General features: G+C 35.6%; 1 protein-coding gene across 1 annotated transcript in view; it reads left to right on the forward strand.

Annotated features, from left to right (window-relative positions):
* NETO2 (neuropilin and tolloid like 2) overlaps window positions 1–13426 on the forward strand; it is a 68881-nt gene that overhangs the window by 41241 nt on the left and 14214 nt on the right. The window contains exon 7 of the mRNA XM_073795664.1: window positions 2158–2386. Coding sequence (XP_073651765.1) covers window positions 2158–2386 — 229 coding nt within the window. The remainder of the gene's footprint in view (window positions 1–2157; window positions 2387–13426) is intronic.

Here is a 13426-nt window from a genome sequence, read left to right on the forward strand (position 1 = left end):
GTCAGCCTCATATTGTTAGAAATATTTTCTGAAGATCAGTTGAATTAAACTATTAACCAGTATTTAACTGTATTCACAATAGAAAAGAATGTCATTCTTGTCATATGACTTGCCTTAAAACCTTGACTTTTAAAAGTTATATATTTAAAGAGCATTTACTATGGCCTTATACAAGTACCATGTTTCTTCAGTTAAAAAAAAAAAAAGTAAATACTTCAGACTTCCTGATTATTTTCTTGGTATTTAGCTCTACCAAACTAGGTTTTATAAACCTAGTCACTTTTTCATTAATTGCTGTCAGCAAGAATTGTACTGGATAGAATTAGCATGTGATACACTCATTAGAAGACCGTACAATCTAATGGAGAAGACAAATAATTACAGTAGTAGTGATACTGCCAGAGAACCATGGGCAGTATGTTTTGGTTATATGAATGAAGAAGAAAGTAATGAAAACAAATGGTATATTTTAAGCAAACACATTGCTTCTGTGTTAAAATATATTTTTGGAGGTTTTATGAAATTTTGAAATGGAAATCCATTACTGGTGATTTTCCACCAGTCTCTTGAAAGTGGCTAATTGGTCATTTCAAATAAGCCAAAGTTACTAGTCAAAATTTAACTCTGAGCTGTATTTTTGAGTTTTTGTTCTTAGTTTTATGTCCTCAAGGTATTTTAAGGGGAAAAATATCTGACATTTTTGTTTTATGAAGCCCTTTAAAATAAAGAATGGGTGTGGCATCATACTACTACCTCCAGGATAGCAACCAGCAGGTGAATACCCACTAGATGTCTCCAAAGGCAATCAAAGAAGTCTTCATTCTTCATTCACTAAAATATTATTGTATTTAATTGTAGAGTTACCTATGAACAAGTAGAGCCAAAAGGTGAACTGTGTATGAGAGAGTATGTGTGTGTGTGTGCCTGCACACATAGAAGGCATCCCAGGGAATGGGAAGAACGTACAGTTTAAGAGTCAGAGCAACCTAGGTTCAAATCCTCGCCCTAAGTAACCTTGGGCAAGTTCCTTAATCCCTGTGAGCCTTAATTTCCTTCCAGCCCATAAAGAATAATACCTATTTCATTCTGTTCTTTTGGAGATTATGCTCAAGGTCTTTCTAAGCCTACAATCCAATGGAACTCTTCAAATAAGAATGGGTCAGGCACATTTTAAGAGTAACTTAGTGCCAGGTAGCAAGCTGCCTATAAAATTTGAGGAAGGGGGATACTAAGCAAAATAGAAAACTATAATAGTGCGTATTTTGAAACTCCAGTTTAAATCTCTCTGACTGAAAGTGTAGAAATTGTTAATTTATGGAGTAAAATCTTAAAACCACTTAAATGTGCAACAGTGAGATAGTGGGTAAATAAATGACAAGACATGGGAACGATTACAGTTATGAAGAGTATAGGTAAGTTTTGATGTGTTGCAGCAAAAGCAGGATGTGTGTATTTTACAATTAAACTTAGGTTTTGAAAATGTGAAGAGCAACTTCCCTGGTGGTGCAGTGGTTAAGAATCCACCTGCCAATGCAGGGGACATGGGTTCGATCCCTGGTGCGGGAAGATCCCACATGCCACGGAGCAACTAAGCCCGTGCACCACAACTGCTGAAGCCCGCACATCTAGAGCCCATGCTCCACAGCAAGAGAAGCCACCACAATGAGAAGCACGGGCCCTGCAACGAGAGTAGCCCCTGCTCGCCGCAACTAGAGAAAGCGCGCGCAGCAACGAAGACCCAACACAGCCAAAAATAAATAAAATAAATTTTTATTAGATGTGAAGAAAAAAAAGTTTATCACAATAATTGTTAGAGTAATAGAATTATGTTTCTTTTATTTTCCCAGTTTCTCAGTACCACGAGTTTGCTTTTATAACAAGGAAAACATGTAAGATAGTCATGGAGCAAAAAATTTCTCTTTACAGACACAACACAAACTAGGTTCCTTAATGCTTGGTTTCATTATTAAGACAACCAAAGAAACAGACCATTAGTCTTAGTTCTTTTATCTACTTAGGCATCATCCTTTTAGCTATTGTTTTTCTGTCAGGTGTTATAACTCAATGCAGTTTTAACTTACATATTGATTGGATAATAGAACTAGAAAATTTAATGTATCTTTTTAAAAGCACTTTTTCTTTGTTTTCATGTTACAGATTTATTTGAGGTTCCTAGATTATCAGATGGAGCACTCAAATGAATGCAAGAGAAATTTCGTTGCAGTCTACGATGGGAGCAGTTCTATTGAAAATCTGAAGGCCAAGTTTTGCAGCACTGTGGCCAACGATGTAATGCTTAAAACAGGAGTTGGGGTGATACGGATGTGGGCTGATGAAGGTAGTCGGCTTAGCAGGTTCAGAATGCTCTTTACTTCCTTTGTGGAGCGTAAGTAAATAATTCCTATAGCATTGAGATCTTTTACTTAATCATTTATTCAGAATACAATTACAGAGCATTTCCTTTAGACAAAGACTGCTAGTCACAGAATGTAGAAGTAACTAGGTCTTAGTATGTATTCTTAAGGAACTGACTGTCAGGCGTGAAAAAAGACATGGTAATGCATAAGTTGAAACACTACCTATTATAAAGATATAAACATATGATAGTGCAAAAAGTAGAGACCTCTCAAGATTTTCAAAATTAAAAATAATTATCAGTAGTATGAATTCAGCTTGGTGAATAATGTGAATCCACCAAACCATGTTCCCCAGAGATTTAGATTGACTGGTTTTTTTTTTTAAACTTTTAAAGTAATTTTAAGCTTATAGAAAGTTGTAAAAATAGTAGAGTTCTCCTGTGCCCTTCACTCAGATTCCCTTAATGTTAACATCTTACAAAACCGTTGGAAAACTGAATATTAACACTGATGGAATATTATTAACCAATATAGAGATCTTACTGAGAAATCAGTAGTTTTCCCATTAATGTCCTTTTCTGATCCAAGATCCCACATTGCCTTTAATTGTCATGTCTCCTTTAGTCTCTTCCATTTGTGACACTTCGTCAGTCTTTAATGACCTGGATGCATTTGAAGAGCACTGACCAGCTACTTAGAATGCCCATTGATTTAGGTTTGTCCGATGTTCTCTCATGGATTCAATTGAGGTTATGCATTTCTGTCAAGAATACCATAGAAATCACATTCCACCTTTCTCAGTACATCATACCAGTGAGGTAGGGTACGTAATGTGGTTTGCCTTACACTAACTTGGATCACTTCCTTAAGGTACTGTCTGCCACATTTCTCCACTATAAACAATAATTTTTCCTTTCTAATTAATAAGTTTCTTTGAGAGTATGCAAATATCCTTTTGCTCACTAATTTTAGCATCTGTTAATGATTTCTGCCTGTAATAGTTATTGCTGCAGTATTTACCTAATGGTGGTTTTCTGTTTCCATCATTCCTTCTACACTTAATTATAATTCTGTGAAGAAGAGCTGTTCTTTTTCCTTCATTGATTTATTCAGTTATTTGTGTCAGTATGAGCTCATTTTACTCTATTATTTTATATATAATATATATATGTTACTCTATAATAAAAGTTACTTTATTGCTCAGAGTCCTGGCTTTGGCCATTGGGAGCTCCTTCAGGTTGCCTCCTGTACGCTTTGGATAATAAGCCCATTATTTTTTTTAATCACTTCCTTACTTTCTGTTCCGCAGGCTGAACCAGGCTCAACTTGTGTTTTCCTTGCCCAAGCCTTAGAACCAACCATGTTTCCAAAAAGCCCTTTCCTTCTCTTCTAGTGAGAAATCTGGCTCTAATTATCCATGGTATATTTATTTGTTCAATCCTAGGATACACATAAAGTAATTTTAGGATTGCTAACCCATATCCCTGTTAGAAATTTCCTAACAGAGTACACTATTTGTGTGCAGTTCTTTTTATCTTGAGCCATGCTGTCAAAATATGGTGTTCCATTTACTTAGGTTAGTTGTCTTCCTCTCTCCTTTGCGTGTGGTTCATCTGTAGTACACTTAGGTTCATTTGTGACTGTTGTGACTGTTTATATTTTGTTTTGTGTCCCCCCCACCCTCATCATGGTTACTTTAAATTGTTTTTATTTTCAGAGTACCTGGAATATTGCCATTATTCAAAGAGAGCTCTACAAAAAGATACACTCAAATATTGTACCTTTCTCACCTCTCCTGTGCCAGTCCCACCCCCAATTCTTTGCACTCCATTCCTACCAACTCTCTGCTGGTAACTAATCACATTAGTCCCTGGTGTATCCATCATGCATTTCTTTTTACACAAAAGAGCTGATACATGTGTATTTTCTCATAGCTTCTTTTTTCTTACATAACAAGCATATTATACTCTTTGCACTTTGCTTCTTTCACTTAACAGTATATCCTGGAAATCACTCCATATCAGTTCATAGAGATCATCTTTATTATTTACAACTCCATAGTTATTGGGTTGGCCAAAAAGTGCCTTTGGTTTTTAAGTAAAAATAAAAGACATATTTTTCATTTTCACCAAGAACTTTATTGAACAACATATTCATCCTTTTGTTCCACTACCTTCTGCCATTTTTCAGGCAACTTCATAATTCTATCTTCCCAAAATTTTTATCTTTTTGAGCAAAGAACTGTACCTGCTGCCTTTTACAGTCTTCCAGGGAATTGAAAGTTTTTCTATTAAGAGAATTTTGTAAAGACCTAAATAAATGGAAATCCGGAGGTGCAATGTCTGATGAATGCGGTGGATGAATCAGAACTTCCTAGCTAGGCTGTAACAGTTTTTGCCTGGTCATCAAAGAAACACGTGGCCTTGCATTATCATGATGGAAGATTATGCATTTTCTGTTGACTAATTCTGGATGCTTTTTCGTCGAGTGCTGCTTTCATTTGCTCTAATTGGGAGCAGTACTTGTTGGAATTAATCGTTTGGTTTTCTGGAAGAAGTTCATAATAGAGGACTCCCTTCCAATCCTACCATATACTCAACATCACCCTCTTTGGATGAAGACCAGCCTTTGCTGTGGTTGGTAGTGGTTCATTTCTCTTGCCCCACGATCTCTTCTGTTCCACATTATTGTACAGTATCCACTTTTCATCGCCCATCACAATTTGTTTTAAAAACGGAACGTTTTCATTACATTCAAGTACAGAATCACATGTGGAAATACAGTCAAGAAGGGTTTTTTCGCTTAGCTTATGTAGAACCCAAATGTCAGAGAAATTAATATAACCAGGCTGGTGCAAATGATTTTCAGTGCTTGATTTAGATATTTTGAATATGTTGGCTATCTCCCACGTTGTATAACATTGATTGTTCTCAATTAATCTCTCAATTTGATCACTACAACTGGTCTACCGACTGTGGAGCATCGTCCAGTGAGAAATCTCCAGCACAAAACTTCACAAACCGCTTTTGACATGTTTGATCAGTCACAGCACCTTCTCCATACACTGGCACAAATCTTTTTTTGCGTTTCAGTTGCGTTTTTACATTTCTTGAAATAATAAAGCATAATATGCCAAAAATGTTGCTTTTTTTCTTTCATCTTCAATATTAAAATGGCTACACAAAAATTCACCAATTTTGTTAAGTCTTTTTTTAAATGCACACTGATATGACAGCTGTCACAATCTAACAAAATTGTTTCAAATGAAGTTAAAGACAACTAAGTGCTACTAGAGCCATCTTACAGAAAAAAATGAACCTTTTGGCCAACCCTGTAGTACATTGTATGTACATACTTTATTCAGTCTTTCAGTTTATGGGCATATGGGTTATTTACAGTATTTTGCAATTACAAGCATACTGTTACAATGAATAATGTTATGCATATGTATTTTCATATTCTTGGAGGTATATCCTCTGGATAGATTCCTAGAAGTGGGATTACTGATGTAAAAGGATGTAAATCTTTCATAGTTTGCCAAATACCCTTCCAGAATGGTTGTATATTTTTTAAAATTATGATAAAATGCACTCTCAGCCATTTTTAAGTGTACAATTCAGTGGCACTAAGTACATTCACAACATCATACAACCATCACTACTATCCATCTCTGGAACTTATGTAACATCCCAAATTGAAATTCCATACCCATTAAATAATAATTCCCATGCCCCTATTCCCCCACCCCCAGGTAACCTCTAGTCTGCTTTCTATCTCCATGAATTTCCCTATTCTGGGTACCTCATATAAATGGAATATTTGTCCTTTTGTATCTGACTTATTTTACTTAGCATAACGTTTCTAATAATTTCAGTCCTTTTCAAGGCTGAATAATATTCCATATGCGTATAATACCACATTTTTGTTTATCCTTTCATCTGTTGATGAACAATTGAGTTGTTTCTACTTTTAGGCTATTATGAATAAAGCTGCTATGAACATTAGTATACAGTTATCTCTTTGAGTCTCTGCTTTCGGTTCTTTGCTGTATATACTATGCCTAGAAGTAGAATTGCTAGATCATATGGATATTCTATATTTAAATTTTTAAGGATCACCAACCGTTTTCACAGCTGTGCCATTTTACATTCCCTCCAGCAATGCAGCAGGGTTGGTCCCCATCCTCACCAAAACTTTATTTTTTGTTTTTTTGATAATAACCATCCTAATGGCTATAAAGTGTGATTTTTTTTTCATTGTGATTCCAATTTGTATTTCCCTAATGATGAGTGATGTTGAGCATCTTTTCACGCTTCTTGGCCACTTGTATACCTTCTTTGGTGAAATGTCTACAGGCATACATCATTTTATTGCACTTTATTGCACTTCACAGATACTACAGTTTCTACACGTTGAAGGTCTGTGGGTACCCTGCGTTGAGCAAGTCTATCAACGCCATTTTTTCAACAGCATTTTCTCACTTCGTGTTTCTGTGTTACATTTTAGTAATTCTCATAACATTACAAACTTTTTCATTATGTTTATTATGGTGATCTGTGATCAGTGATCTTTGATGTTACTGTTGCAAAAAGATTATGACTTGCTAAAGGATCAGATTAGCATTTTTTAGCAATAAAATATTTCTAATTTATGTACATTGTTTTCTTAGACATAATGCTGTTACATAGTATAATACAGCATAGTGTAAAAGTAACTTTTATATGCAGTGGGAAACCAAAAACTTAATATAACTCGCTTTATTGCAATATTTGCTTTATTGTGGTGGTCTGGAAGTGTGGTATGCCTGTATTTAGTCCTTTACTCAGTTTTTGACTTGGTAGTTGTTTTTTTGTTAAGTTGTAGAAGTTCTTTATGTATTCTGATTATTAATCTCTCATCAGATACATGATTAGCAAGTATTTTTTTCACATTCTGTGCATTATCTTTTCACTGTCTTGATTGTGTACTTTGAGATACAAAAGTTTGATGTAGTTTGTCTATTTTTTCTTTTGTCTGTGCTTTGAGTGTCATAATCCAGAAATCATTGCCAAAGACAACGTTATGAAGCTTTTCCTCTATGTTTTTTAATTTGGTAACAATTTTTTTATTGATTTATAACATATGTTTCATGTGTACAGTGTTAATATTTTGATTTCTGTATACCCTACAGCATACTCACCACCAAAGTTTAGTTTCCATCTGTCACCATACAGTTGACCCCCTTTACCCATTTGCCCTCCCTACCCCCCATTAACTACTCTGTTCTCTGTATCTGTGGTTTTGGTTTGGTTTGGTTTGATCTGTTCTTTGTGTGTTTCTTTGTTTCTTTGTTTTTAATCCACATATGAGTGAAATCATATGGTATTTGTCTTTATTCATCTGACTTATTTCACTTAGCGTAATACCCTCAAGGTCTATCCATGTTGTTGCAAATGTTAAGATTTCATCTTTTCTTATGGTTGAGTAGTATTCAATTGAATATATATATATATATGCCACATCTTCTTTATCCATTCATCCATCAGTAGGGCTTTAGGTTCTTTCCATATCTTGGCTATTGTAAATAATGATGTGATGAACACAGGTGCATAAATCTTTTCAAATTAGTCTTATTCTTTGGATAAATACCCAGAAGTGGAATAGCTGGATCATATGGTAGTTCTGGTTCTTAATTTTTTGACAAATCTCCATACTTTTTTCCATAATGGTTGCAACGATTTACATTTCTTCCAACACTGTATGAGGGTTCCCTTTTCTTCACATCTTCTCTAACATTTATTATCTCTTGTCTTTTTGATAATAGCCATTCTGATTGGTGTGAGTGATATCTCATTGTTTTGATTTGCATTTCCCTAATAATTAGTAATGTTGAGCATTTTTTCATGTGCTTGTTGGCCATTTGTATATCTTCTTTGGGAAAATGTCTGTTCAATACCTCTGCCCATTTTTTTAATCCAGTTGTTTGTTTTTTGTTGTTGAGTTGTATGAATTATTTCTATTATTTTGGATATTAACCCCTTCTTGGATATATGATTTGCAAATATCTTCTGTTCAGTAAGTTGTATTTTCATGTTGTTGATGGTTTTCTCTCCTGTACAAAAGCTTTTTAGTTTGATTTAGTCTCACTTTATATATATTTATATATATATATATTTTTTTTTTTTTTTTTTTTTTTAAGGTACGCGGGCCTCTCACTGCTGTGGCCTCTCCCATCGCGGAGCACAGGCTCCAGACGCGCAGGCTCAGCAGCCATGGCTCACGGGCCCAGCCGCTCCGTGGCATGTGGGATCCTCCCTGACCGGGGCATGAACCCGTGTCCCCTGCATCGGTAGGCGGACTCTCAACCACTGCACCACCAGGGAAGCCCTCACTTTATATTTTTGCTTTTATTTCCCTTGCCTGAGGAGACATATCCAGAAAAATGTTGCTAAGACCAAGATGAAAGAGTGTACTGCTTATTTTCATCAAGGAGTTTTATGGTTTCAGGTCTTACATTCAAGTATTTAATCCATTTGGAGTTGATTTGTGTGTGTGGTGTGAGGTAGTGGTCTAGTTTCATTCTTTTGCATGTGGCTGTCCAGTTTTCCCAGTGCCATTTATTGAAGAGACTATTCTTTCTCCATTGTGTATTCTTTGCTTCTTTGTTGTAAATTACTTGTTCATATATGTGTGGGTTTATTTCTGGGCTCTCAGTTCTGTTCCATTAACCTCTGTGTCTGTTTTCTACAAATAACATGCTATTTTGAATACTACAGCTTTGTAATATAATTTGAAATCAGGGAGTGTGATACCTCCAGCTTTGTTCTTTTTTCTCAGCATAGCTTTGACTATTCAGGGTCTTCTGTGTTTCCATATAAATTTTAGAATTTTTTGTTCTGTTTCTGTGAAAATGTTCTTGGGCATTTGATAGGGATTGCATTGAATCTGTAGCTTGCTTTATGTAATGTGGACATTTTAACAATATTAATTCTTCCAGTCCATGAGCACAGAATACATTTCCATTTATTTGTGTCTTCAGTTTCTTTCAACAGGTCTTATGGTTTTCACTGTAGAGGTCTTACACCTCCTTAGTTAAGTTTACACTTAAGTATTATATTCTTTTTGTTGTGATTGTAAATGGGATTCTTTTCTTAACTGCTCTGTTAGTTTGTTATTAGTGTATAGAAATGCACCAGATGGTTGAATATTAATTTTATACCCTGCAACTTCACTATATTCATTTATTATTTCCAAAAGTTTTTTGGTGAATTTTTAAAAATATATTTATTTTTTATTTGGTTGCACTGGGTCTTAGTTGTGGCTTGCCAGCTCCTTAGTTGCAGCATGCATGTGGGATCTAGTTCCCTGACCAGGAATCGACCCAGGCCCCATGCTTGGGAGCGTGGAGTCTTAACCCCTGTGCCACCAGGGAAGTCCCTGAATTTTATTTATTTGTTTGGCTGCATTGGGTCTTCGTTGCTGTATGTGGGCTTTCTCTAGTTGCGGTGAGCAGGGGCTACTCTTCGTTGAGGTGCATGGACTTATTGCCGTGGCTTCCCTTGTTGCGGAGCATGGACTCTAGGCACGCAGGCTTCAGTCGTTGCAGCATGAGGGCTCAGTAGTTGTGGCACATGGGCCCTAGAGCATATGGGCTCAGTAGTTGTGACTTATGGGCTCTAGAGTGCATGGGCCTCAGTAGTTGCAGTGCATGGGCTCTAGGGCATGCGGGTTTCAGTAGTTGTGGTGCGTGGGCTCAGTAGTTGTGGCTCGTGGGCTCTAGAGTGCAGGCTCAGTAGTTGTGGTGCACGGGCTTAGTTGCTCCACGGCATGTGAGATCTTCCCAAACCAGGGCTCGAACCCATGTCCCCTGCATTGGCAGGTGGATTCTTAACCACTGTGCCACCAGGGAAGTCCCTAGTGAATTTTTTGGAGTATTCTATATATAAAATCATGTCATCCACAAATAGTTACAGTTTTACCTCTTCTTTTCCAATATGGATACCTTTTATTTTTTTTTCTTGACTAATTGCTCTTGCTAGGACTTCCAATACTATGTTGAATAAGAGTAGCGAGATTGGGCATCCTTGCCTTGTTCCTGGTATTAGAGGAATAGCTTTAAGTTTTCATCATTGAGCATGATGTTAGATGTGCATTTGTCATATATGGCCTTTATTATGTTTTCGGTACATGCCTTCTATACCTATTTTATTGAGAGTTTTTTGTCATAAATGGGTATTAAATCTTGTCAGATGCTTCTTCATCTATTGAAATAATCATGGTTTTTATCCTTCATTTTGTTCATGAGGTGTATCACATTAATTTATGGATGCATCCCTAGGGTAAATCCCACTTGATCATGGTATATGATCCTTTTAATGTATGGTTTGCTAATATTTTATTGAGTATTTTTGCATCTGTGTTCATCAGAGATGAACCTATAATTTTTTTGTGGTGTCCTTGCCTGGTTTTGATATCAGGGTAATGCTGACCTAGTAGAATGAGTAGGAAGTATTCCCTCTTCTTTAATTTGTTAGAAGAGATTGAGAGATAGGTATTAAATCTTTGAATGATTGGTAGAATTCACATTGTAAAGCCGTCTCGTCCTGGACTTCTGTTTTGGGGGAATTTTTGTTTACTGTTTCAACCACTTTACTGGAGATGAGTCTATTAAAATTTTCTATTTCTTTATGGTTCAGTCTTGGAAGGTTGGATATTCTAAGAATTTGTCCATTTCTTCTAGGTTGTCCAATTTGTTGTCATACAGCTATTCATAATATTCTCTTATAATCCTTTATATTTCTGTGGTATCCTTGTTATTTCTCCTTTTATCAGAGCCTTCTCTCTTTTTTTCATAGTCTAGCAAACAGTTTGTCAATTTTATCTTTTCAAAGGACAAGCTGTTAGTTTCATTGATCTTTTCTATTGTCTTTTTGGTCTCTGTTTCACTTATTTCTGCTTTGATCTTCATTAGTTCTTTCCTTCTACTGACTTTGGGCTTTGGTCATTCTTCTTTTTCTAGTTCCTTTAGATGTAAGTTTAGATTTATTTGAGAATTTTCATGTTTCTCAGGGCAGGCCTGTATCACTATAACCTTCCCTCTTAGTATTGCTTTTGCTGCATCCCTATAGATTTGGTATGTCGTATTTTCATTTTCATTTATTTTCAGGTATTTTTAAATTTTTCCTTTGATGTTTTTGCTGATCTAATTCTTGTTCAGTAGCATTTGTTCTTCACAAATTTATGATTTTTCCAGCTTTCTTCTTCTGGTTGATACCTAATTTCATAGTGTTGTGCTCAGAAAAGATACTTGATATGATTTCATTCTTAAATTTGCTGAGATTTGTTTGTGTCCCAACATATGGTCTATCCTTGAGAATATTTCATGTGCACTTGAGAAGAATGCATTTGGATAGAATGTTTTGTACAAATCTATCAAGTCCTTCTGGTCTAACTTTTCATTTAAGTGTACTTTTCCTTGTTGACTTTTTGTCTGGATGACCTATCCTTTGATGTATGTGGGGTGTTAAAATCCCCTATTATGGTGTTGCTGTCAGTTTCTCCCTTTAGGTCTGTTAATTGCTTTATATAATTTGGTGCTCCTATGTTAGCATATATATGAATAACTTACATCTTCTTGATGAATTGTCCCCTTTATCATTACATAATGTCCATCTTTGTCTCTTGTTACCTTTTTTGGCTTGAAGTCTGTTTTATCTGATATGAGTATGGCTACACCTGATTTCCATGGCTGTCATTTGCTTGGAGTATCATCTTCTATCCCTTCACTTTGAGCCTATGTTTGTCTTTAAAGCTGAGTGAGTCTCCTGGAGGCAGCATATGGTTGGGTCTTGCTTTTTAATTCGTCCAGCCACTCTGCTTTTTGATTGGTGAATTCAGTCCATTTACATTTAGGGTGATTATTGGTAAATCAGGACATAGTACTGCCATTTTATTTTTTGTTTTCTGGTTGGTCTGTATCTCCGTTGTGGTTTTTTTCCTTGTGTTTCTGTCTGCTATTTTAGTTTGGTCATTTTCTAGTATGTTTTCTCAGTTTCCTCTGTTTTTATGTTTTGTTGTTCCTATAAGGTTTGTATAAAAATATCACATAGTTAAAATACTCTTTTTTTCTGTTGATAACATCTTGTTTTCATTTGCCTATATGAGTCCTGACCTTTTCCTTCTCCCCTTTTGTGTTTTAGATGTCCCAATTATTTCTTTTTATGTTGTGAGTTTGTTACCAAATTGAAGTAGCTATAGTTATTTTTACAGTTTTTTTTCCTTTAAGCCTTATGTTATGATCAAGTATTTAACAACCTATTCTGATACAGAGTTGCAATTTTCTGATTCTGTCTATCACCTTACTCAAAGTTTTGTATACTTTTGCCTTTTCATTTCAGGTAGAAGAGTTCCTTTCAACATTTTTGTAAAGCATGTCTAGAGTTGATCAACTCCCTTAGGTTTTGTTTGTCTGGGGAAAAGCCTATATTTCTCCTTCATATCTGAATGATAATTTTGCTGGAAAGACTATTCTTGACTGACAGTTTTTGTCTTTCAATATTTTGAGTGGGTCATAACACCCTCCTGGCCTGTAGAGTTTCTACTGAGAAATCTGCTGATAGCTTGCTTAATGGGGGTTCCTTTGTAGGTTACCATCTTTTTTTCCCTTTGGCTGCCTTTAAAATTCTTTCTTTGTCATTGAGTTTCAACAGTTTTAATACAATGTGTCTTGGAGAAGATCTTTCTGTATTGAGGTAATTAGATGTTCTTTTAGCTTCATGGACTTGTATGTACAGTTCCTTCTTCAGGTTTGGAAAGTTCTCAGCTATTATTTAAATAAACTCTCTGACTCCTTCTCCTTCTGGGATACCCATTATCTTAACGTTGCCCTTCCTAATAGGGTTAGATAGTTCTCATAGAATTTCCTCATTTTTTGGTCTTAATTCTCTCCTTTTCTACCTGTTTCATTTCTAGATTTCTATCTTCGAGCTTCCATATGGTCTGCTGTCTTTCCAGTGCTTTCTTCATCTGATTTATTAAGTTCTTCAACTCCAGAATTTCTGTTTGGTTTTTTTTTAGAGTTTCAGTCACTT

The sequence above is a fragment of the Tursiops truncatus genome, chromosome 19 (genome assembly GCF_011762595.2).
Source record: "Tursiops truncatus isolate mTurTru1 chromosome 19, mTurTru1.mat.Y, whole genome shotgun sequence".
Taxonomy (NCBI): domain Eukaryota; kingdom Metazoa; phylum Chordata; class Mammalia; order Artiodactyla; family Delphinidae; genus Tursiops; species Tursiops truncatus.